The 25,900-nt window shown below is 43.2% G+C and overlaps 1 protein-coding gene across 4 annotated transcripts in view; it reads left to right on the top strand.

The window, feature by feature from the left end:
• The window catches only part of ankrd6b (ankyrin repeat domain 6b), a 67,691-nt gene that overhangs the window by 29,648 nt on the left and 12,143 nt on the right, over positions 1-25,900 (top strand). For 2 of the 4 annotated variants that reach the window (XM_063495132.1, XM_063495131.1), the window contains exons 2-12: positions 3,413-3,511; positions 3,669-3,945; positions 10,646-10,744; positions 12,805-12,903; positions 13,315-13,413; positions 15,639-15,737; positions 18,361-18,459; positions 19,778-19,855; positions 20,312-20,416; positions 21,454-21,567; positions 22,721-22,891. In XM_063495132.1, the coding sequence (XP_063351202.1) occupies positions 3,414-3,511; positions 3,669-3,945; positions 10,646-10,744; positions 12,805-12,903; positions 13,315-13,413; positions 15,639-15,737; positions 18,361-18,459; positions 19,778-19,855; positions 20,312-20,416; positions 21,454-21,567; positions 22,721-22,891 (1,338 nt within the window). In that variant the 5' untranslated portion in view covers position 3,413. The remainder of the gene's footprint in view (positions 1-3,412; positions 3,512-3,668; positions 3,946-10,645; positions 10,745-12,804; positions 12,904-13,314; positions 13,414-15,638; positions 15,738-18,360; positions 18,460-19,777; positions 19,856-20,311; positions 20,417-21,453; positions 21,568-22,720; positions 22,892-25,900) is intronic. The other 2 variants (XM_063495134.1, XM_063495133.1) reach the window with 1 other exon arrangement.

Raw genomic sequence — 25,900 nt, 5'->3', positions numbered from 1 at the left:
GACTGAGCTGCAGGGATCCAGATGTTTAACAGTATCACAGCTGAGCTGCTGTAGAGCCAGATGGATTCCACTGACACAGCTTCCTTAGGGCTGTGCTTCATTCTTTTAATATGTCTTCGGTCGAAAGCTGAGTCCACACTATGCTTTTCCAAATAAAGTATGCATTTCTTACTCTAAATAAACAGGGCAACTCGTCTCCCCTCTGCTAGGAAACAGATTTATCCATTACAGACACTATTCAGTTGCCCGTGAAGGTTAATATATGGTTTGACTAAGCTGCTGCTATATGCTGAAATTTTCAGGATTAGTCATTGAACTAACATCAGTGTTAGCTTGCTGTTATTGGAAAATTGTGGGTTATCCCACATTGCCTTCATTATATCTATATTCAAAACTGTGTAATCTCCGCAAGAATGTTCACGATCTTGCCAAAAGTATTCACTCATCTGCTTTCACATATTGGCCTACCCTTTTCCCTATAACAGCTTCAAATCTTCTGGGAAGGCTTTCCTCGTGGTTTAGGAGTGTGTTTACACCTGAGCTGAAATGAGCCAATAAGGACTCCTATTAGGCTTGGTTGGCTTGTGGGACTCCGGAGACAGCTAAGAGGTACTGGCAGGCAAAGATAATTATGGCTCTGGTAGTAACTGAAGCAAACATTCATGTGGCAGGGGAGACTTTCCTCTCCCCTGCTACCTCCTCCAGCTTGTCTGGGAGAACACCAAGGTGTTTCCAAGCCAGCCGAGACATGCAATCTCTCCCCCGGGGCCTCTTCCCAGTGGGACATGCCGGGAACACCTCAATGAGGAGGCGCCCAGGAGGCGTCCTTGTCAGATGCTAGAACCACCTCAGCTGGGTCCTTTGGATGTACTCTGAGCCCTTCCCAGATGGCTGAAATTATCACCCTATCTCTAAGGGAGAGGCACTGTGTCTCCAACCTATCGTTATACGTGATTCTGAGATTCTAAGAGAAATGGTATTAAGTATGTTGTAATTGTTATTGTGGTTGTAACAGAATCATAAGCCCTTTTTTCATTAGTACCTACCCGGATCGATTAGCCACAGATTAACACAACTCGACTCAGCTCAACTGGTTTTCCACTGCAACGGGACTAGGGGCGATCATGGCTCAAGAGTTGGGAGTTCGCCTTGTAATCGGAAAGTTGCCGGTTCGAGCCCCGGCTTGGACATTCTCGGTTGTTGTGTCCTTGGGCAAGACACTTCACCCGTTGCCTACTGGTGGTGGTCAGAGGGCCCGTTGGCGCCAGTGTCCGGCAGCCTCGCCTCTGTCAGTGTGCCCCAGTGTGGCTACAATGTAGCTTGCCATCACCAGTGTGTGAATGTGTGGATGACTGGTTGTGTAAAGCGCTTTGGGGTCCTTAGGGACTAGTAAAGCGCTATACAAATACAGGCCATTTAACCCAGTACTACCCCGTGTGTGCTTGTCGTCATATGTCATCCTGTGACATAATTAATATGCAACAAAGGTTGACATCAAGCTAACGATGCAGCTACCTGCTGCTTGGGCTGTGGCTTTTCATCAGACTCCAGAGAACACAGCAGTGTTTTTTTGGAGCCATTTCCCTCGTTGCCAGTTTCAAAAATTGTGGTTTTGATTTTTTGAACGAGACACTGACCAGCCAGTCAGTGGCATGCAATCTGACCACGTCACATTTATTACCTGCTCGGATTGCTTGAGCCCCGGCCGAGTAGGTACTAATGGAAAAGGGGCTATAATTTATGTGTGGTTACGCAGACAGTTAACCGTGCTTAATTGCTTAATACTGATCAGAATATAATCAGGTCTAAGTTTAAACTATATAACGAATAGCACTGTTACCTCACAGCAAGAAGGTACAAGTTTGACTCCACCATCTAGCTGGGGCCTTTCTGTGTGGAGTATGCATGTGTTCTCTTTGGGTTCTCTGGCTTATTCCCTGTCTCTATGTGTTAGCCCTGCAACAGAGTGGCAATCTATCCATCTGTCTTGCCATTTGGTAGCTGGGATAGTCTCCTGCGACCCTGATAAGGATAAGCAGGAGAGGATGGATGGATGGATTTTAATGACAGGCCTCTCACTCACACTCTTTGTCTTCTGCGAGAGGAGCAGTTCAGAAGACAAACTTTGAACTCTTGGATATAGGAGTTTACAGTTGAAATTCCAGCAGAGACATCAGAGGAATCAACCGCTGTCCAAACTCTGAACTTAAAAACCTATTTTGTGTTTTTTGGCTTTTTCTCTGCTCATTTTTGCTGTGTTAGATTATAAGTCTAAAACAGCAATAGGATTTCCATTGTTTTCTTGCTAGATTACAACTTCTATTTTCCTGTGGATTATAACATTGGGAACATTTGGATTTCCAATTTATTCATGGGGGGGTTGGATTTCCAAGGGTGCTGGTTTCCCGTTGGACTGTTATTATCAACACCAAAAACAGAGATAAGTGCATCTTCAGGTCTGGATGCACTTTTCTCTTCTCAACCTCTCTCCTCTCGAAAATTAGAAAAAAATCATCATTGTGTCAGAGTGCATTAAATAGAAAAGTATAACTCAAATGCTTTGATTATTGTTTTGTTTGATTTGTTTTTTAATAGTTTTGTTTTTGTTATTATTATTTGATTCTGCTTTGCTCCTGTTAATTGCTTTAATAAAATATTGAACATTTAAAAAGTCAAAGTGGTGGACATAAGTATAAACAGCTCTTACTACTCTAGCCTAAAAGTAACAGACTCTTGGGACTTCGAGGGATCTAGAGGGGAGCTTCCTTTAACGGGTGTGGCTCATGAATGCTGGGACTGCAAGGCTACTTGGGGGCGGCTTTTATCAGAGGCAGTGGGGTAGACACTCAGAGGAGAAAGGTAATCAGCTCTGGGCGGGTCCCCTCACCCATTGGCTCCACCTGAGCTCTACACTGCCTACTGGACAATACCCATAGGATCAGAGATTATGGCTTTTTTAAACAGTGAGCTGATCCAGACCTCCTTTGTTGTGGTACCGTGCCACAGATTGACAGTACATATACATATATACAGCAATTTTTACTGTCTGTATTTACTGTATTTACTGTCTATATGTATACAATAACATTCATATTTGAGGGTCCTGATATTGGGGAGAAACACACTGTAATACACTGTTTATTTTCTGTGCAAAATGTGTACTATACTTTTAAAGCATGGACTGACAATTGGGTTTTCAGTTGACTCTTTACTGATACCATGTAGCAGATTGAATTGAATTGTGCCTCTAGTTGACCACAGTCACAGTCTACAGCATCAAATATTGATATAATGGATTGTCAGTCTGTGAGTTGGACAGGATTAGTGAGTTTTTACAGTTGACTAGCTTACTCTCCAGTGATAATCTTGTGTGCACTCTGATGTTGTCTTACTGTTTGTTTTATGTCCATAGTATGGCAGAAGTCCCTTACACTTGGCTGCCTACAAAGGCCATATTGAGGTTGTTCGTGTCCTGCTCAAAGCTGGCTGCAACCTGGACATCCAAGATGATGTGAGTAGATTCAAGTCTGTCATCCTTCTGTCCAGTTCCAGCTCTTACCGCAGTCCTAAGCATGTTGTCAGCAATAGCTGCTTCTCTTTTTGCTTCTCAATAATTTTTTTTAATTCAGCTTTTTACACAAACATAACTGTAGTTTGATGGCCCCCAGTGGCCTTGAATGGGACTCTCTGGTCTGCCCACTGATGGGTCTTCCTTCAGCATGCAAGTCCATCTTCCCCACAGACAGTGATAACCCAGATCTCTGGTATTGCCAAATTCACTCTCTGTGGTCAATGAGCTCTGCAGCAGGTTGCAGTACAGCCTCCAACACTGGGGGGAGCAAGAGATGCAGACTGAGAAAGAAGGAAAAGGACGATGAGGAAGAAGGGAGAAGCCATTGGAGAAAGGCTAAGAAAGAGCATGGAGGATCAGGGAAATTGAAAGAGGTTAGCCAAATCTGGTCCTACTGATTCAACAAAAATCTGTACCCCCCCATCTTTCCCTGAACACTGCTACTACTCAACCACTGCTCAGCTTATTTTCGTTCTAGCTTGGATTGACCCTGTTCTTTGCCTCTCCCTCGTGTTCTTTATCTCATGGAAGTCATTACTCTTTTTTTTCTTTTTGTGCTCTCATGTCAAACTACTACTACTGTCATGTCACTCACTGCTAATCTTCTCTATGGCCAGCATTCCATTTACGGCTGATCTTAAGTGTGGAAACTTTTCCTGGGACTTGACTACTTTCATTTCATCACATGAACCACACTGGACAAACTGTGACTAAACAACATTATCTGTGGTTGCTATAACTGCACCATATTAAAAACCATTACTGATGTAGTCAGGAACTACTCATTACCCTTTGGAATATACAAAAATGTAAACATTAGTAGGACCTAGAGTGCTGGTGTAGTTCACTTGGTTAACAGACACCCATATCCTACAGAGCCAATGTCCCTGGTTCAAGTCCAACCTGTGGACTGTCTTCCCACCCTCTGCTCTAATATAAAAAAAGCACACAAAAAGACCCCCCTAAAAAAAAAAAGAAGAACATTAGTTGGAACTAGGGTTGTTTGAATTTCAGGGTTAGAATTTCAAAGTTGATACTGATACCCAGGAACATGCACAATACAATTTTTGATAGCACAGGGAAGAATTTAATCCTCAGAGAAGATTTTGATCCCTGCAACAACAGAAGAAGAAGTCATATCTTGAAATTTATTGGTTATAAATCTTTAAGATAAAGTTTAGTTTTATCAATTTTATAAATTATTTAGATAATTTAATTACAGATTGTGAAGGTAAAATTTTTGCAGCTTCTGCAGGAAGTAGAGACACTGTTGAGGGACCAGGAGAGGTTCTCTGCCAGGTGAACACCAAGGAATTTGGTGCTCTTGCCGATTTCCACAGAGGATCCATCGATGTAAAGTGGACAGTGATCTCAACAACCATCTATTAGTTTTTTGGCCTTTTTCACCTTTATTGACAGACACAATGAACTAAGAGCAGGAACGCGGAGGGAGAGAGAGAGAGGGTCGGATGTCATGCGGTCGGATTCAAACCCAAGCCAGCCACTCTTAGCCGTATGGCATGTGCACACATGCTAAACTGCCCACAACCATCTCTTTTATTTTGTCCATGTTAAGAGACAGGTTGATGATGCTAAACCAGTCCGCTGTTGCACCCGCTCTCTATATGCTGACTCATCGTTCTTGCTGATAAGACACACCACAGTCGGGTCATCGGCGATCTGGTTTGAACTGTGCATTGCTGCACAGTCGTGAGTTAGCGGTTAGTGGGCTAAGCACACAGCCCTGAGGGGCTCCAGTGCTCAGTGTGGTGGTGTTGGAGATGCTGTTACTGATCGGGACTGTCTGAGGTCTCTAAATGGTAAATGGCCTGTATTTGTATAGCGCTTTACTTAGTCCCTAAGGACCCCAAAGCGCTTTACACTACATTCAGTGATCCACCTATTCACACACACATTCACACACTGGTGATGGCAAGCTACATTGTAGCCACAGCTGCCCTGGGACGCACTGATAGAGGCAAGGCTGCCAGACACTGGCGCCACCGGGCCCTCTGACCACCACCAGTAGGCAACGGGTGAAGTGTCTTGCCCAAGGACACAATGACCGAGACTGTCGGAGCTGGGGCTCGAACCGGCAACCTTCCGATTACAAGACGAACTGCCAACTCTTGAGCCACGATCGCCCACACGTCAGAAAGACCAGGATCCAGTTGCAGAGGGAGGTGTTCAGGCCCAGCAGACTCAGTTTTCCAATGCTGAGGAATTATTGTGTTGAATGCTGAACTGAAGTCTATGAAAAGCATTCACACATATGTGTCTTTATTGTCCTGGTGGGTGAGGGCAAGTTGTAAGGTGGTGCAGTGTAAGCTGCAGTGGGTCCAGTGTGGGTGGCAGCAGGGTCTTAATGTCCCTCATGACTCTAAAAGCACTTCATCATGATGGGTATGAGTGCAACGGGACGATAGTCATTGAGGCAGGACACTGGGTACTTTTATGGCACAGGAGCGAAGGGGGTGGCCTTGAGGCACATTGAGATGACAGCAGTGCTCAGGGAGAAGTTGAAGATATCAGTGAGGACATCTGTCAGCTGGTCTGCACATTCTCTGAGCACTCCCAGGGATTTTATCTGGCGCAGCAGTCTTCAGTAGGTTAACTCTTTAAAGAGTTTTTCTCACATCAGGCGAGGTCACATACAGAATCTGGTCGTTGTGAGGAGCGGGTGGACTTCCTTGCCAACACGTCACTGAGCGTCAAACCGTGCATAGAAGTTGTTCAGCACATCTGGTAGGAAGGTGTCACCGTTGCAGGCAAGACTGGAGGCTAGGTTTCCATAGCAACCCGGAGTGGCTGGTGCGTGTTACTGCCATGCTGGCGTTTTTTTTTTAATAACCTGCAAGTTTAAACTGAAATATCAGCTATAAGTAGCTAGCTAATTTCCTAATTTACACTCAACCAGCTGGCTCAAAATGTCCAGGATGTTCAGACAGGGAATTTCATAACTCAAGGTATTGTACCTTCAACTTGCTGTGTTTTGCAACATCCCGACTACAGAAAGGAACAGTTGTCAGCCACCTCCTGTACATGGATGACATCAAGCTGTATGCCAAGAGTGAACGAGACATCGATTCACTGATCCACACCACCAGGCTATACAGCAATGACATCAGAATGTCGTTCGGACTGGAGAAGTGTAGTCGGATGATAACAAAGAGAGGGAAGGTAGTCAGAACTGAGGGGTTGGAACTACCAGAAGGCAACATTGCAGACGTAGAGGACAGTTACAAGTACCTGGGCATCCCACAGGGAAATGGAAACCATGAAGAGGCCGCTAGGAAAGCTGCAACCACCAGGTACCTGCAGAGGGTCAGGCAAGTCCTGGGGAGTCAGCTGAACGGTAAGAACAAGATCTGGGCTATCAACACCTACGCCCTGCCCGTGATCAGGTACCCGACTGGGATAATAAGCTGGCCAAAGGAGGAGATAGAAGCCACTGACATCAAGACAAGAAAGCTCCTGACCATGCATGGAGGGTTTCACCCCAAGCGGAAGGAAGGAGGCCAGGGACTGGTGAGTGTCAGCACCACGGTCCAGGATGAGACAGCGAATATCCACGAATACATCACGAAGATGCCCCCAACTGACAGCGTGCTCAGTGAATACCTCAGGCAGCAAAAACCCAAAAAAGAGGAGGAAGGCGAGGAACCATCATGGAAGGACAGACCCCTGCACAGTATGTACCACCGGCAGATAGCAGAGGTGGCTGATATCCAGAAAATCCTACCAGTGGCTGGACAAAGCTGGACTTAAAGACAGCAAAGAGGCACTAATCATGGCAGCACAGGAACAAGCTCTGAGCACAAGATCCACAGAGGCTGGGGTCTATCACACCAGGCAAGATCCCAGGTGCAGGCTGTGTAAAGATGTCCCTGAGACAATCCAGCACATAACAGCAGGGTGCAAGATGCTAGCAGGCAAGGCATACATGGAACGCCATAACCAAGTGACCAGCATAGTATACATGAACATCTGTGCCAAGTATAACCTGGAAGTCCCGAGGTCAAAATGGGAGATTCCCCCAAGGGTGGTGGAGAATGACCGAGCTAAGATCCTGTGGGACTTCCAGATACAGATGGACAAAATGGTGGTGGCTAACCAACCAGACATAGTGGTGGTAGGCAAACAGAAGAAGACGGCCGTAGTGATCGATGTAGCGGTCCCGAATGACAGCAACATCAGGAAGAAGGAACACGAGAAGCTCGAGAAATACCAAGGGCTCAGAGACGAGCTCGAGAAGATGTGGAGGGTGAAGGTAACGGTGGTCCCAGTGGTAATCGGAGCACTAGGCACAGTGACTCCCAAGCTAGGCAAGTGGCGCAGTCCTAGGAACAGCTAAGATACTGCGCAGGACCCTCAGGCTCCCAGGCCTCTGATAGAGGACCTGAGCTTCAAGGACTGACCGCCCGCAGGGGCAAGCGGGGGGGGGGATTTTTTTTATGTAGATATATATATATATATATATATATCAAAATAGCCACCCTTTGCTTTGATTACTGCTTTACGCACTCTTAGCATTCTCTCAATAAACTTGACTACATCAAGTTTATTGAGACTACACCATGAAATGGTTTTCCAGTCTTGAAGGAGTTCCCAGAAATCCTGAGCACTTGTTGGTCCTTTTGCCTTCACTCTGCAGTCCATCTCATCTCAAGCCATCTCGATTGGGTTTAGGTCAGGTGACGGGGGAGGCCAGGCCATCTGCCATTTACAATGGCAAGTCTCCAGCTTACAATGTTTATGCCCTGTTCATGGAGGGTCCCCCTTGCAGTGAAGTGGAGGTGGGGTCTCATCTACTTAATTTATGTCTGGGTAATCAATTAGTGTGTCATTTCCTGTCAGAGTTCCGTACTTTGTCTGCTAAGTTAAACTGGGGAGATGCTGCTCTCCAGTCATTTTTTATGGAGAGATTGCTGGATTACATCTGAGATGAGATGGCAGGACGCGAGGCTCCCAAGACTCTGGACGAGACTGTAGATCTCGCCTTGAAAATTGATCATCGAGTTATGTCACCACCTCGTCACACTCCTCGGGTCTTTAAACCCTTCCAGTCTCAGAGAGATACTCCTCCGCCGCCTCCCCCCTCCTCTGAAGGAGTAGCTGCTAATACCAGCAATTTTTCCACCGAGGAGCCTATGCAGCTGGGCAGGCTATCCAAAGAGGAGAGAAATATATGCTTGCGTGAAGGCCTTTGTGCTTACTCTGGGTTGGCCCAACATTGCCGCCCCCAGTGTCCTCTAGGTCCGGGAAACAATGTGGCCAGGTAGACTGCGGGGGAGTCCCACTTGGCTCCTCCTGTTTCTCAGACCCCTCCCATTTCCAGCTTAAGGTAACGTTTCACCTGAAACACAAACAGTTCCCTCTTGAGGCTCTCCTGGACACAGGGGCGGCTGAAAACTTCATCGACCTGAATCTAGCTTCTCAACTCCACATTTCGCTAACCCCAGTTAACCATTTATTCCTGTCACTTGGTAGACGGACACCGTCTCCAACCCTACCCCATTCAATTCCAGACCCAACCAGTTCGCATGTCCATCGGGGACCACTAGGAGTAGATCCAGTTTCTCGTGGTCTCTGCTGCGTCCTCTCCTCTCATCCTGGGCTAACGTTTCTGATAGGGGACCCCGATTCACCGCTAGTTTCTGGAAGGTCTTCTGCAGTCTGATTGGGGCCTCTTCCAGTCTCAGGTCTGGCTACCACCCTTAGACTAATGGGCAGGCGGAAGGGGCCGCCCAACAACTGGGACGCTTTTTGAGATGATTCATCTCCACCCAACCGTCTCTTTGGCCCAGCTGTTGTGGACAGAGCTGTCTCACAACCTCTACATCTTTTCCTCTACCGGTCTCTCTCCCTTCGAAATTTATCATGGCTTTCACCCTCCTATCTTTGACCACCAGGAGGCAGAGGTTTAAGTACCTGCAGCCCAGCGGTTGGTCTGTCGATGTCGACTGGCCTGGATCGAGGCATGGGCTGCTATTTCTTGATGCAATGCTCAATACACCAAACAACATCGCTGCCGACACCGGCCAGGCCATTCATTTCAACCAGGGGAAATGGTTTATTGATTGATGAACAAAATACAGATAAATGTTTGGCAGTTAAACTCTGTTGGCCCGTCCTGTCAGAACGGAACCCCAGCTGTGAAGGGGAGTAGAGCAGGACCCCCTGGAGTCTAGACGCTGGTGCTGGAGATGAGATGTAGGTGGTTTGAATGGAGCTTGAGTGATGAGAGTTAATTCCATATATCTTGTTTCATATATTTGTTACCTTCAGTATGTGTCTACAATGTAGAAATTGGTAAAAATAAAGAAAAACCATTAAATGAAGGTGTTTCCAAACTTTTGACTAGTAGTGTATATATATAAATATATAGAGATATAAATATATCGTAACTTTAAAAGTTGTCAATCAAGTCCTGTTGGAGTAACAAAATTGCTAAGCAGTGCCAAATACCTGAAAATGAGGAGGAGCTAGTGGGTCCCGGGTTTTTGCTAGCTGTTTTATCTTCACACCCCACATAGCATGTAGCAATAGTGCCCAATGCAATGGGTTCACATATGGAGGTAGGCTACGACTGAAGGCTCCGTAATAGGCACGTAGAGTCCTCATGGTAAAGCCAATAAACCAATTGCACGCCCAAGGTAAAACAAGCAGAGCTGATTGAATGGGGTATGTCTTCCATTTCAGTTGCATGGTGTTCATAGCTGATGTGTCGTGCTTTTCATCCATTGACGGATGACGATGAATGGACGGACCGCCCATTCATCCGTCTTGCCATCCATCCCTCCCTCCCGCATGGGTCTGGGTTGCATGTTAATTTTTCAAATTTGATGATCTTGTTTTGTTATTTTAAAATGATATGAGTTCCTATTGCTTTGAACAAAATTCAAATAATAGATCTGAATGAGGTGTGTGAATCATTGCAAGGATGGCAAATTGGGGTCACAAGATTTTCAAACACTTTGCAGTTGATCAAAAGTGTGATTGTCTTCTTTCTCAGTGTTGTGTTGTTACCACGTGTTAGTAGTCAGTTCTGTGTCTTTATATTTCTGTTGACAGGGAGAACAGACGGCATTACATAGAGCAGCAGTGGTGGGAAACAGTGACATTATCAATGCTCTGATCCAGGAAAGCTGCGCACTGGACAGACAGGACAAGGTATGATCATTTACTATAATTTCAGATTCATATTTAATAAACTGCTTTCTGGGAACCTCTTTACAACTGGACTTTTTTTGCTTTTGGTTTTTCTATAGAACTACACATCAAGTCATAAACTTAAATGGTCAAAATTTGGAGACTGAATATACGAATATACAGTGGCTTTGTTCTGTGCATAGATGTTTACAAATATTTATATATTTTTTAAACTGTTCTGTAGTCATGAGTTTAGTATTTTAATATCGACAAGCTGTAAAGCAGTATTTAAAAAAAGTTGACTGTCTTCATATTTACTGTTAAATTACTTTTTTGCTTCCTACTTTCAGACTTTTTAGTTTGGTCTGATCCATAATGAATTCCGTTTAGTACATTTTTTATGTATAATTGCAATTCACAACAACAGTCACCTCAAGGTGTTTTATATAGTAAGGTTAGAGACAAAATTCCAGAAATCTAAAAATTCCCCCACAAAGCAAGTTTTAACAATGGTGGGAAGAGAGAACTTTTTTTTTGGCAGAAGAGACCTCCAATATCAGCCACTTCTTTTGTCTACTGCTGGTACATGCTGTCCAGGGGCAGCATGCAGTATAAGCGCAAGTGTCCTTCCATGATGGTTCCTCTTCTTGCTCCTTTTCTTTCTTGTGTTTCTGCTGCCTGAGATAGTCAATGTGCACATTATTAGTTGTGTTCATCTTTCTGATGTACTCTTTCTAATGGATCTGTGTTGTTTCATTCTGGATAGTGGTTCTGAAAATCCTCTTTCTTTCCATTTAGCATACAGTCTAATGGTGCTGGACTTGGGTTGAAACCCTCCATGCATGATAAGGAAATTTCTTGTCAGTGGCTTCTATCTCCTTCTTTGGCCACCTTATTAACCCAGCAGCGATGTGCTAGCAGCATGTAGGTGTTGATTGCCTGGATGTTGTTCTTCTCGTTCAGCTGACTCTTCTGGACTTGTCTTACTCTGTGCAGGTATTTGGTGGTTGCTGCTTTGTTAGTAGCCTTATCACCGTTGCTGTGGGATTCCGAGGTACTTAAAGTTATCCTAAATGTCTGCAGTGTTGCCTGAATTAGAGCGGAGACTGCAACCCAGCCTTAGCGTCCAACATCAGTGTCTGACATCACAAATGCGCTTCTGAACGAATGGTCAAGATTTTCCCATGAACACAATCCTATCCACCTGCCACCTGGCTGTAGCTCAGGTGGCAGAGAGGTCAGCCACTAATCAGAAGGTCGGTGGTTCGATCCCAGGCTGCCTCCTGGCTGCATGCCAAATATCCTTGGGCAAGATACTAACCCCATGTTTGCCTACTGGTGGTGGTCAGAGGGCCCGGTGGCGCCAGTGTCCGGCAGCATCGCCTCTGTCAGTGCGCCCCAGGGCAGCTGTGGCTACAATGTAGCTTGCCATTGCCAGTGTGTGAATGTGTGTGTGAATGGGTGAATGTAGTGTAAAGCGCTTTGGGGTCCATAGGGACTGAGTAAAGCGCTATACAAATGCAGGCCATTTACCATTTACCATTTGTGGAAAGCCTTTCCAGAAGAGTTGAAGTTGTTATAGCAACAACAGATGGCCGGTATCATGTCCAACCCTCTGAATTAAGAATGTAATGTAACTGACTTCATATGCTTATGAAGGCACATGAGCCAATAGTTTTGGCAATATGCTGGGTGTGTCTATATTCAATTATAAATGATGAAAAGATAGGTGTAGTTTGGTTTTAAATTCCAAATTAAAGCCTTGCATTTACAGTTTTATCACTAGACCCTCTACTGGAAATAACAGCTATGTTGATGCAGCTTCTGTTGTTCTACAATTTCGCAGTGTGCTGGCCTTCTAATTCCCTCAGAACCAACCTGAGTTCATGACTTCCTTATGAATGTGGGGTCTACTGTTATACTGTTTAGGGGTGACTGTTGTTGTGATTTGGTACTGCATAAATAAAATTTAATTGAATAAAATTGAAACTTGATAAAATTAAGCTTCTCTTTGATTTGAGTTGACAGAGTTGTAAACATCAATCTGTTTGTTGTTCATTTGCCTTTTTGTCTTCTGTCAGGATGGCAATACTGCTCTCCATGAGGTGTCCTGGCATGGCTTCACTCAATCTGTGAAATTGCTGGTGAAAGCTGGAGCCAATGTTTATACCAAAAACAAGGTGAACCTAGACTTAACCTGAGATCACAGCACTGAATACATTAGCTGAAAGTTCTAATCAATATTGTTGTAGTTAACCAAATATAACAAAAATCTTAAAGTGTAAACAATATGCTTGATAGTTGAAATTAAAAACTAGGCTTTAGGCAAAAAAGAAAACTGAGGCTATAATCTATACTTGGAAAAAAAATAGATTAAGACATTTTCTACTAAAGACGCTGGTAGAAAATGTCTTTAGTTTTTGTCTTTGTTATTTAAATGTGAATGCTTGAGGACTGTGAGCCAGTTTTTATACTGTAATACTTCTTCCACCAAAAAAAAGACGATATAAATATATAGTATATGTCACTGCAACAAAAGTATCTCCGGGGAACACTAGTAAATGTCATACTCTCTCTGCTCCTGTTTGCAGGCAGGAAATACACCTCTCCACCTTGCATGTCAGAATGGTCATGCTCAGAGCGTCAAGGTTCTGTTATTGGGTGGATCCAGACCTGACAGCAAAAACCATGTGAGTTATGTGCAGTTGCAAGTGTCTGGTAGTTGTTCCTGTTCAGAGATGAAATTTGGCAGGCTGTGCAACTCTAATATCCACTCTGGCAGTGAAGCGTGAGAAAAAGACAGTTTGTCAGGTGTTTGGTGTTCTTAATTTGTATGCAGATCTTTACTGTCAGGGTTTCTGGGTCGTTGACCCAGTGTTTTCACTTTGTACTTTGAGACTGTTTCTTTTTCCATTTGATTCCTGTTTTATTGTGTTAGCCTCTGTCTTTGGCTACGTTCACATTGCAGACGAAAGCGCATCAAATCCAATTTTTTTGACCCTATGCGACCAATATCCGATCATGGTATGACAGTGTGAACAGGAAAAATCCGATATTTTCAAATCTGACCTAAGTCACTTTCGTGTGTGGCACTGAATCCGATACATATCTGATGTTTTAGAAAGAGACTGCTGTTTGAATGGTCATGTCGCATTAAATCCGTCTTTTATGTCACTGATACAAGACAGACGCCAATTATCAGCGCCGGAGAAGACATTGTGAACACTTCCTGGCCATCCAGTGAAACTGTTGGGAAGACAACGTTGGAAAACGTGAACATTTTATTTGTACTGTATAATCTGCAGATTCTAACAGAAATCTGCAACTATCCTTTGAAGCACCGCTCCTCTCTAAAACAGCAATAAGGATAATTATTAGGCCATATGTAAATAACAAAATAACTTTAGAACTTAAAGCAAAATTGGGAAACATGAAGTCCGAAACAAGTCTTTATATTAAGGGCCATCAGTCAAACAATACTGTTTGGTCTGGGTCTAAACAGAGGCGTTGTGTGTGACGTCTTCTTTTGCGCATACGGGCCGCTTTGAGGGTTCACACTAGAGCGCGTTTGCTGTCACATTTTATTTGTAGTGTGAACAAGCAGACAAAAAAATTGGATTTGATCAAAAAATTGGAATTGAGCATTAAGACCTGCAGTGTGAACGTAGCATTAGTGCATTATGTTCGGTGCTACTTCCCATGTGTCATTAGTTAGATTTAGTTCAGCTGTGTACTCTCCTGTCTCTTATCATCATCATCACCTTGTGTATTTAAGCCCTAAATTTCCCTAAGTTCCTTGTCTTCATCATCAATCCTGGTTGTGTGTTTTCAGGTCAGTTCAGTTCAATTCTGCCAGCCAGTCATTCAGTCAGTTGTCTCATATTCTGTTCATCCTGTCTTCACAATAAACACCGTCCACATCCTTCATAAGCCTGCAAGTCCTGTTTTTGGGTCCTCTCTTCTCCCTCTCTCCACACACCGACATGACATGTACTTAATCACTGTGTTCTGTTGAACCTCTAAAGCTCAATGCTCATCATCGCAAAATGCATTTTATTTGTGTGACTTTACTTTTTGTCATTTTTCTTCATTATTAACACATCAGCAGATATAGTAAACTATAAAAAAGTATAGTGGAAAAATTCTCCAATCTTCATGTATTAATATTTATTGATATAACTTTCATGCAAATAAATGGTACTGATTTTAAATCCTAGCAAAGTTCATACTCTGTGTTGTAAGCATCCAAGTGCACCATAATTATAGAATAGTAAAATAATAATAAAACAATCACTACTGCTGATTATTATTTTGAGTTTGAATTTAAAAAATATAAGCTTGAAAGAAAAATATATATGACCTCTTTTGTTCTTAAAGATCTGATCTTTTTCAGACAGTGCATTTGTTAGGTACAGAGAGGGCAAGACCTGTCACAACAGCAGGGCCAGAGTTGATTCATTTATTGCATGGTAATGCCTTTAATGACTCATAGATGCCTTAAGTTAATCTTAATGTGTTAATGTGTTATATTATTATTTATAATAGGATTATTTTAGTGTGTGTGCTGCGTGCCCTGCATACTGTGCTCTGTGTTATATTATTATTCATAATATATTATTTGTAATATTATTATATATTTCCAAACCTTCAATTTTTGAGCTTTAAAAACAAATGAACTTGTTTTTTCTTCTTTAAAAAAAAAAGTTGAATACTGTCACTTGAATACTGTCAGCAACATTCAAGTGCTGGACAGCATCGATAACGTGGTCCCCCACACAGAGTCCCAGGCTATGTGTGTTATCTGCTTTGAGAGTGAAGGTAGTAAATCTCTTACACTGTGTTTGGGGAGATTTACTACTTTGACCTGAGGAATGTGAATGCTGTAAAATTATTTACCAGTGATTATTTCTTGCAGGCAGGTGATACCTGTCTACATGTGGCGGCCCGCTACAATCATCTGGCTGTGATTCGTATCTTGCTGGGAGCATATTGCTCTGTGTCAGAGAAGAATTTGGTGAGTTGTGGACTGACTGGGGCATTTTTCTGGTAAAAGCTACTTGATGAAAAATTAATTGGAACTTTTTTCCTGTAATGTGAAAAAATCATGTTTGAATTATAGAACCGTTTTTTTAGTAGCTCTTTCTATCCGCTGTAATCAAGTGCTTGTTTTTCTGATAGTTGGAGTTCTCTCTGTAATATCATAGGGTCTTTACCGTATAATAAAAAGTGCCTTGACTTTACAGTTGGTGCTGTATACATGCACTCAACAGAAAGAACAAGTTTATTCCTTTATTTTACATAAAGTGTGTTAATATTTTTATTCTAAGCCCCACTTATTGCAGACACGCAAACCTAAGAATACAACCTGACCAGTCAGGCATAATTTGGTTCCTAAGTGGTGATGATTACTTTTAATACGGTTTCTTATTAACCTAGTGAAGTTTTTCATGACAAACTTAAAGCATTTATGAATGCACTACAAGTGACTATTTAGGCTGGCGTCAGAGGGCCTCGGACTCCAGTGGTGTGGAAACCTCGGACGCAGGTTCTGGTTGCTTGAGGCCAACAAGTACTGATTTTTGGGGGTTGAATTCTGCTGATGCAGGACTCGCTGATTCAGGCTCAAATTCAGGTGCTGGTGGGGGGTGCCTGGCACCCTTGGGTTCTGGTGCGGGCTCAGATAATGGGTGTCCTTCAGGCTCTAGCACCGCAAGCTGTGTGCCCTGTGCAACCCCAGCATCAGGAATACAGGTAAGAGGTCACAGCACTGCCGTCTGGTCCTGCTTTGCCCGAGCCAAAGGTGCTCCACTGGCTGGTCCTGAACCCTAACTCGAACCTCCGGTGCAGAGCATGATTTGCAATGTGAATGAAGCTCTTGCAGTGGTTCTGTAAGGACCAAATGGCTCATAACATCAAGCTAGACACCCCATACTCCCGAAGCACCTCCCATAGAATACTCAGAGGGACACGATCAAATGCTTTTTCCAAGTCCACAAAACACATGTAGACTGGTTGAGCAAACTCCCACCCACCCTGAAATATCCTTAAGAGGCTAGGTCCAGTGTTCCGCAGCCCGGACGAAAACCGCATTGTTCATCCTGTATCCGAGGTTCGACTAACAGATGGACTCTCCTTTCCACCACCCTGGCATAGATTTTCCCCAGGGAGTGTGTTCACGGAGGGTTGAAGGACACCCTCCAGTCCACCTTCTTGAAGATGGAAAACACTACTAGAGGTACGGCCCTAAATCCCCACATGAGTGTCTGACACTGGGACAACAGAGTGTTAGGGTACTCTTAACTGCCGTTTGGTGCATAAGTGCAGACAACAGTTAGGAACAGTTCCCTGACACAAAGGCACAGGGAACAGTCCCTCTCTACCACCGGGAAAAAACAAATAAACCAACATACAGGCAGCAAGCCAAGGGGATCCCAGGATGCCCACCCTAGCCTGCTGCCTCTCACCAAGGGCAACTCCGGACTGGTTCCAGAGCCCAAGCTGTGCATTGAGTTGAGCCCAGCTATATTTAGCCTTATGCAGTAGTTTAGTTTCCTTCCCCACATTCCATGTGGTACCTGGGATTGGTCCACCAGGGTCTCTGCCCTTGGCTGACACCTGGCACACAGTGCCTTCTGTTGGTGCTGGGTCTACAGGAGGGTCGTTCCATGTCCCTTCTTTGGGCTGCTCTTGGCCAGGCTCCGTAGGCCAAAGCCTGGTCACCAGGTGCTTGCCCTCGGGTACCCTTCCCAGGCCAGGCTCCATGGTGGGGTCCCAGTAACCCTATCCTGAGAAGGGGTTTAGCTGTTCCCTTGATCTCGCAAGGTCTTCTGAATCGCCCTTTGTCTGGTTCCTCACCCTGGACCAATTTTCCATGGGAGACCCTACCAGTAGGCAATAAAGCCCCCCGACAATATAACCCCTCCTCCATGATAAGGCAGTGATTCATGGAAAGGGAGACACACAAGTTTTTCCACATGACTACATATATCATATTAGTTGAACTTGTAAAAATATATAATGAAATTATAACTAGTAGATTAAATGAACCATATAAGGTGGGGATTTGCATGTTAAGGATGAGATTATATACATCATATAAGGTAAGATTAACATGGAGGAGTGAGGATATTGTGTTGACTGAGTCATATTAAGATCAAAATTAATAAATGAAGAAGTTAACTGAAATAACCTTTTTTATTCAGGTATATAGCTCATAGTTAATAATCAGTATGCTTTTTGTAAATAAAATACTGTTTTACGATTTGTAAATCATAGCATTTTGTTGCTATTTACATTTTACACAGGATCCCAACTTTTTTGGAATTGGATTAGTAATTGCATTGTTTAATAGACCACAATAATAAAGAACTGGCATCTGTTTGATATCTTCAAGTTAAGGTTAAACTTATATTAACATTACCTAACACACCTTTTTTATGTCAAACATTACCGTGCATTTATTTGAGAAGAATTGTTCTTTGATGATTTAGCCTATTTATCCCTTCCGAAGAGCACCTCAAAGAGACACAATTTAAATCCAGGAAGCACTCCTTTCTCCTTTATTTTTAATATTGATGTTTTTAAAAACTATTTGTTTCATATGCATGTGCATGTCTGTGTGTGATGGATTTCCTCAGGCTGGAGACACTCCGCTACATGTGGCAGCTACACTGAATCATAAGAAGGCGATACGCCTGCTGCTGGAGGCTGGAGCAGACAGTCGCATCAACAACAATGTGAGTGTCTCTGTAGACTCAGGAGAAGCATGTCTTTAATTTTAGCACATTGAAAAACCATAGTAGTTATAAGTGGCACTTTCTGTTGTCTAAAATGTTCACAAGTTTTATAGAAATTTATAAAAAATGTCTTGACTAGAGGTTGGCCTATGATTTTCTATGAGTTCCTGCTTTAGTCCTCAAGGAATGACTCAGTTTTTCTAATTAGTGTATTTCTCCAACTATATCCAGCCACTAATATGTCCTTGTTGGATCACATTTTAGCCAGCTCCTCATTATTGTCTTTGTCTGTCACAAGTTAGAATCTCAGGGGACTCAACCTCAAGGTCAGAGGTCAAGTTTTCTGAAAATCTTGTGACTGCCATAAGTTGACAACAAGCCAGCATAGAATTTTGAAATTGAAACCATAGGTATGCCTAACAGGAGGCTGAGGGTTAGCAGTGGCAAGTGCCAGTATTTTTTTAAAGGCAGACATATTGATAATGATGTCAGATCCATATTAAATATGATAAATTCTAACAGGAATTAACATTTATGACTACATCATTTCTCCTTCCACTCACTTGTCAAAATAACTGAAAAAGGAGTTGTCTTAAGAAATTGTAGTGGGTTGACTTGGGATAGGGTCTCACAATGCATCCACTTCCTCCATCAGCTTGCTGGCAGTCCCTGCTTCTTGCTTTTAACTCAAAGCTGTGCTATTCACCATTTCTTTGTAGAAGCAGCAGGTAGCACCTTGAAAAGCATTTGAGCAATTGACCATCAGTAGCTTGAAATTCTCTAATCGCATTACAAATCATTATACCTTTTTTGGAGATGTCATTTCATATAATGAAATGTTAAATGGACTGATTCTTATATAGCGCTTTTTCTACTCTCCTGGAGCACCCATTCATACAAGCACTTGCAGAAGTGCGTACTAACATTCACACATATTCATACTCCAATGGATCATCGGAGAGCAACTTAGGGTTGACCTGCTTTACCGCCTGAGCTACAGCCACCCCGAAATGTGTGAAGGTTCAGATTGTACATTAAAATATCCCATCAATACTAACAGGTTGCTAAGTTCACAGTGATAGAAAATAAGTTAATAATTTGCTAACACGTATTGAGTTTATAAAAACAACAACAAGAAAATAATGTATTCATTCATTTTCACCTTTCACATAAAAACACACAAAAAGTAAAAATATCATAGGTTTTACCACAAGCCAGGGAAAACATCCGGTCTGCATGGAATGAAGAGGAAACTGTGACCAGCTTAAGGTGGACTCATGTTTTGTTTGTCTTGACTTGTATCTCTGGGTGTCTGCAGGCAGGTCTAACAGCTTTGGACCAGGCCAGAGAACACAACAACCCAGAAGTAGCTCTTCTGCTGACTAAAGCACCCCAGGTAAACTCTCACTGTGACCAGTACAGGCAGACATAATTTATAACTATAATAAATAGTTTGATTGTTTTCCACGTATATGAAAAGTAGGATGTGATATTTTTCTTTCTCATGGGCTTTTCTAGGTTTTATTTGTCATGTTTAGTAACTATAGCTCATATTTTACCAAATTTCACTGACCAACATTTTAATCTCTTATTTTTAGTTAATCAATTTAAGAAAAAAACAATAAGTGTAAAAAATAAATAAATAAATAAAATATAAGAAAAAAGAATCAGATCACTTAAACTATATTTAACATACTAACAGCTAAAATTGAAATTTTTTTGAAAAGCCAGTAAAAACTGTACTGTGCCCATTATACTGTATGACTCGAATCATCAATACTTATCAATACAATATATACAATATATAATTCACAAATCATACTTGATGAATTGTGTGTCTTCTTGTGTTCAGGTGCAAAGTTTTGTGCGTGGCAGGAAAGCAAGGAAGAGGAGAGATGAGCTGAAGGCAGAAGGTCGGGCTCAGTCAGTGCCTAGAAATGCGATGCTACCCTGTAAGGTAAATATACTTAAGTGTCAGTGTAACTGAAACTTACTGAATGTAGACTTTATCACAAAAATAGGAAAATGTGAGCAAAAACTGGAATGAGCAGGAATGTTTTTTTTATGGAGGAGGGGAGTCAGGGTTGTTTCCACATATCACCGGCGTTGACCACACAGAGTACTAGCCCTAAGGATTTTTATATTTTTGTTGGGAAATTGCTTTTATCATATCCTTTAGCTAGAGTTAGCAAGAGTGCCAATATCATTATGTGCCAGGAATTAGTTTCTCCTTCTCTCACCCCTTTTCACTCACCATGTTTTTATACACCACCCTGCGTTTAATTAGGAGTTATTATTCATCTCTGGCACTCTTCTACAGCATGTCTTTTGTCTTGTCTCCCTCTCCTCACCCCCAGGTGGTCATGACAGATGGCTGCCTGTCGCTGAGCCTGGTTCTGCCGGAGGTTTCTTCCTGTTAAAAGGGAGTTTTTCCTTCCCAACTGTCGCCAAAGTGTTTGCTCAAAGACGTTTGTCTGATCGTACGGTCTTTACCTTACAATATAAAGCGCCTTGCGGCGACTGTTGTTGTGATTTGGTGCTATAGAAATAAAACTGAATTAACATGAATTGAATTGGCCAAAAGTATGCACTCATCCATCCAAATCACTGAATTCAGGTGTTCCTATCACTTTCATGGCCACAGGTATATACAATTTGACACCAAGGCATGCTTGACTGTTTCTATAAACATTTATGAAAGAATGAGTTGCTCTCAGGACTTTAGTGAATTCCAGTGTGGTACCTTAATAGGATGCCACCTGTGCACAAATCCAGTCGTGAAATGTCCTTGCCACTGAATATTCCACTGAATATAGCAAAGGAAACGATTGGGAACACTGCGATTTTGATAGAATTGTAGACTTGAATTATTGAAAAAAGAAAAGGGAAAAGACAAAAATCCATAATATGTCTCATAATGTCCACTTTAAAATCTTTCATACTGTTTAAATGTTTCTGGAAACTGCTTAGATAAACCTTCCTCTCGTTCTACAGAGCAGTGCATCTGCTGCAGGCGACAGCCAGAGCAGTGACCAAGCTGCCTGCAAACACACTAAGGTAACTGAGTCTAACGCCAGGAGAGGAAAGAACAGGAAGCGGAAAAAAAAGGTAAGACCATGCATATAAATATGGAATAAACCATGGAATAAAAACCTTTAAAAAAAAAAAAAAAGCAACCAGTAATGAGGGCTAACCTCAGAAGAAACTATCCCAGGTTTGTCCTGGACTTTGTCCAGCTGGTCACAGGAAGAGTCACCTTTTTAGATCCATTTAAAAACCATTTAAAACCACAGAAAAATTGTCCTCTGGAGAAGAGCAGAGAATGTTGAAACAGTTTAATGAGTTTCTAGAACCAAGAACAGAACAGCACAGCAAAAACCAAGCAAACCTGGGGTGTACAGCCCTGGTGTTGCACAAGCAGCAGACAAAGACAGACAATGACAAAGACAAGGCGTAACAGAAAGATATAGAGAGAAGGGATATTTTGGCGTCTTTCAGACACATTTATGGTTAGAGGTAATTCCGATTGCAACTTCTTTATGGCCAGCAGGATATTTTTGTAGCCAAAATCAATTACTTGTTACTAATGAATTAATAACTTACGACCACATAGTGTTGGTTAACTATTGCAGTTTTATGGTCACTGCAGAGCAATAGGTCATAAGACTTGATGCATAGTATTAGCATGAACCATTGATCTTCGAGAGCAATTAATCTAACTATAAATCATGATATATCCATTCAGCATATATAATATAGAGTATATAACATAAAATATAGATACAACTTAAGTCAGTGACACACGGTGACACAGATGATATTCCACCCTGTTGTCTAAACACGCAAACAAAAACATCTTACTGCATTATTTACCAGTTTAACAAAATAAATTGGATCACATCAAAAAATACCTGCCTGTCTGCACTCTATATGGATGTCTTTATCTTTCTACACTCCTTCCTAGCCAATGGATTGTAAAATATTATTACCTACGTAGTTAGTTAAATATCTACTACTACCACAAGATGGCAGTAATGTAAAGGATGGATGCGAACATGGAGCTTTATGCCAGCGCTTTCAGAGATTAAAGGAGAGAATATGCTTTACCTTGGTACTTTTTAGTTTATGTCAGTTTTTACATGCTTGTCCTGAAGAAGTGCCACTGATATAACTAAAAAATGTAGATAAGGCACAATGTACACATTGCACAGTATAAAAACCAAAAGCTTAACATATTAATTCCCTACAAATGCTGTTGCAGCCGTCTTTGTCTGACCCTCTGCACTGCAGAGAGACCAGGCACTGTGGAACCATTCATAAGAAGAAAGGTAAACTGCGTGGAACCGCCCCTTATGTTTCCATCCCTCCACACAACTTCAAAGCCTATCAGCTGTACACACTGTACCGAGCAAAAGATGGCAAGATAATGCAGGTAAGTGAATAGACTATCATTACCATGTTTTCGCCAACACTGAGGGTGCCAATTTGGCACAAGTAAAGTGCTGTTAAATAACAACCAGGCTAGGTAGACACTGAGAAAAGCAAATAATTATTCTTCAGACAGTAAATGCCAGTATCTTGTATCTAGCTTGGTTACTGGTAATTACTAAAGTAGTTCTAACGATAGTATTTAAGTCTAGAATCCAGGGACATCAGAAGATGCTGTGTTTTGCCCCTTGAAGTTCTTTACAAAGCATTTACTACAGCCACCTTCAGATGTTGCTTTTTTGTAGGTCTCTGTTACTTCATTTGTATCCTCAGCAACTGAAAAGCATCTACTGTTAGGTTAGGATGTTGTGACCGAGTTGGCCATTGCAGAATATCAATTTTTTTGCTTCGAGAAGCTATTGGTTTGCTTTTTTTTAGTATATTTTGGACAGTTGTTCATTCGCACTATGAAGTCTGTGTGATCATTTATACCACATGGCTTAATCTGAGCGGAGAGTATAGTTTTGTACATTTCACAATTCATCAGCAGCCAGTTTGTTCTTGGCTGTAACTAGTGGTTTGCACTAGAGCAGGGCGATATGGCCAAAAATATTTATCACGATATATATTTGAAAATTTGCGATAACGATATAACTGACGATATAATTGATGCGAGACAAAATACAACTCCACAACATTACTAGCGCAAAAAGACAACCTTCCATTTATTTTCACTTAAACAAGAAGCTGGTTTTTATGTGCATTAAAGCTATATAAAAATTTAACAGTGTAAATGCAAATTCCTTGCTGAAAGTTTAACCAAAAGGCATTTCCTTTTTTTTTTTTTTTTTAAACCTGTCCCGTTTGGTTCTTTTGCCATCAGAATTATTGTCTAAAGGCGAAGAAAGATGCCCAACGGATTTACTTTACCAAATGGACCATCCCAGCCTTGCCGTAATGGTCCATTTGATTTACCTTTTATTGTTTATTTTATTTTATTTTATTTTTTTTACTTGCTAGATACGGGACAGGGGAAAAGAAAAGGGAGAAAGAAAGAGGGGGGAAAAAACAAAACAAAACAAAAAAAAAAACAGCGGAGAAGAGGGACGGGGATAAAGGGCAAAAAACAAAAACCAACAAAATAAGCAGACAAAAAATACATATATCGATCACCTGGATCACCTGTTGAGAAAGAAAAAAGAAAACAAGCAGAAGAAAACGAGAGTAATAGAATAAACAACATCACAATGATATATGGGAATATAACACTAAATACTTAATATTAAACATTATTGTGCAGCACGTAAGATCGACAGCGCACAGTGTGCTTTGAGGTAGGAGCCAAAAAGGGTGTAGTTTGTGTGTGTGATCACCTGTGTGTACACCTGTGAGCATGAGCGCGCTTGTATTTAAAAGGTTCCTTAATGTAATGATCTGCTAGAGGGTGTGGGGGGCCACAGTCCCATCCTCCAGGGCATGAAGCAGGTATGGAGGAGATCAAAACTCCAGACATCCACAGGCCCCCAGAACACAAGAGACCAAGGAAGACCAACAGAGGGGCAGCCGCGCCACTGTCCCAGAAAGAGCTGAGGAGAGTCCCAGATGAGGGATCACTCAGCAGCCGCGGAGCAGAAGCCAGGGGGGGTTGCAGTGACGTGCCCGTGAGCTCCGCCGGCAGCCAGCTGTGCCTGAGTGACCGAGCCCCAGACCGAGAGGCCGAGGGCACCCCACCCCCGAAGTGGCCCGAGCGAGCCCCAGGTTCCAGGCCCGGATAAGCAGCCACCAAGGAGTGAGCCGGTGTGTACCCGGACGCCCACCCCCGGACACAAAGAACCACCAACGCATCGATGTCTGAGGGCGTCTGCCACCGGCAGGGGAAGTGGTGGGGGGAGATAGGCCTCCAAACCTTGGAGGGCCTGAGATGTCCCCAGAGAGGTGGCGTCTGATACCCAACCTGACATATAGACACAGACATACAGGCACACTCAAATACAAACATCCATTCCCACCCTCATGCTCTCATAGGCAATTACTCCACACTCAACCAACGTGGAGACAGACATAAAGAGACGCTGTACACACAATCACACTCCCCAAGCGTACTCTAAGAACCGGGTCTAGGTACCCTTGCCCCTGGAGGGGGAAACTGCACCCAGACCCAGGTGGTGTTACCCTTTTCCCTGCAGTGGGGAGAAGCAGACTGCCCCGACTCCGCAGCAGCAGGGAGGCCCCACACACCAGACCCCAGTCGGACGGCCAACTCCTCCTCCTAGCCCCCCCGCTCCAGCAGGCCGCAGAGACCGGGGGTGTGAGAAGACTCCAAACCTCCCTCTACCCGCTCATATGTAGTGTTGATGTATATGTGTTCTAAGGTGCAATTAAAACCCAGGAGGGCATGGAGCTACCTGCCAGAGAGCAGCAGGTAAGCGCATAGCCCCTCCTGATAGCCCTCAATGTCTACGTGTATTTAAAATTGAGAGGTGGGCAACGATGCCAGGGGTGAGGTGTACACCCTGATGGTAATTTGGAGTCCGTGTTGTGAGCCCACCCCCAAGATCCTATATGTATGTGTTATGAGAGTGTGAGTAATGTGAATGTCTAAGTTGTGAGATAAAATTGAGGCAGAGGCAGCCAGAAGGGGACAGAGGGGGGGGGATGCCTCCTCTGCACCCTGGTGACACACCCCTACCCCAAGGCCCTGCATGTGTGGGTGATTGTGGTGGAGCGGGAAGAGGGAGGCAGCTGGAGATGGGGAGGGAAGAAAGGGAGGGGCAAGTGACCCCTCCCTGGGGCCAGCTCCCCCGCTGACCCCAGTAGGCACCCCCATGCTCTGCAACCCGCCAGGGAAAGGGGGCCCAGGCCCATCCGGACCAGGGCCCAGTGCAGCAGCACCGCCCGGCCCCACAGAGCCCGGGACAGCCCACCCGACCCCACTACAGAGAAAACTGCACCCACCCCATCATCCACTCATCTTCCAGACTACACAAGACAATAGACGCCCAGGCTGAGATCT

Source organism: Pelmatolapia mariae, linkage group LG15 (genome assembly GCF_036321145.2).
Source record: "Pelmatolapia mariae isolate MD_Pm_ZW linkage group LG15, Pm_UMD_F_2, whole genome shotgun sequence".
NCBI classification, from domain to species: Eukaryota; Metazoa; Chordata; class Actinopteri; order Cichliformes; family Cichlidae; genus Pelmatolapia; species Pelmatolapia mariae.
The sequence above is the reverse complement of the archived record's forward strand: the minus strand, read 5'-3'. Positions and strand labels throughout refer to the sequence as shown.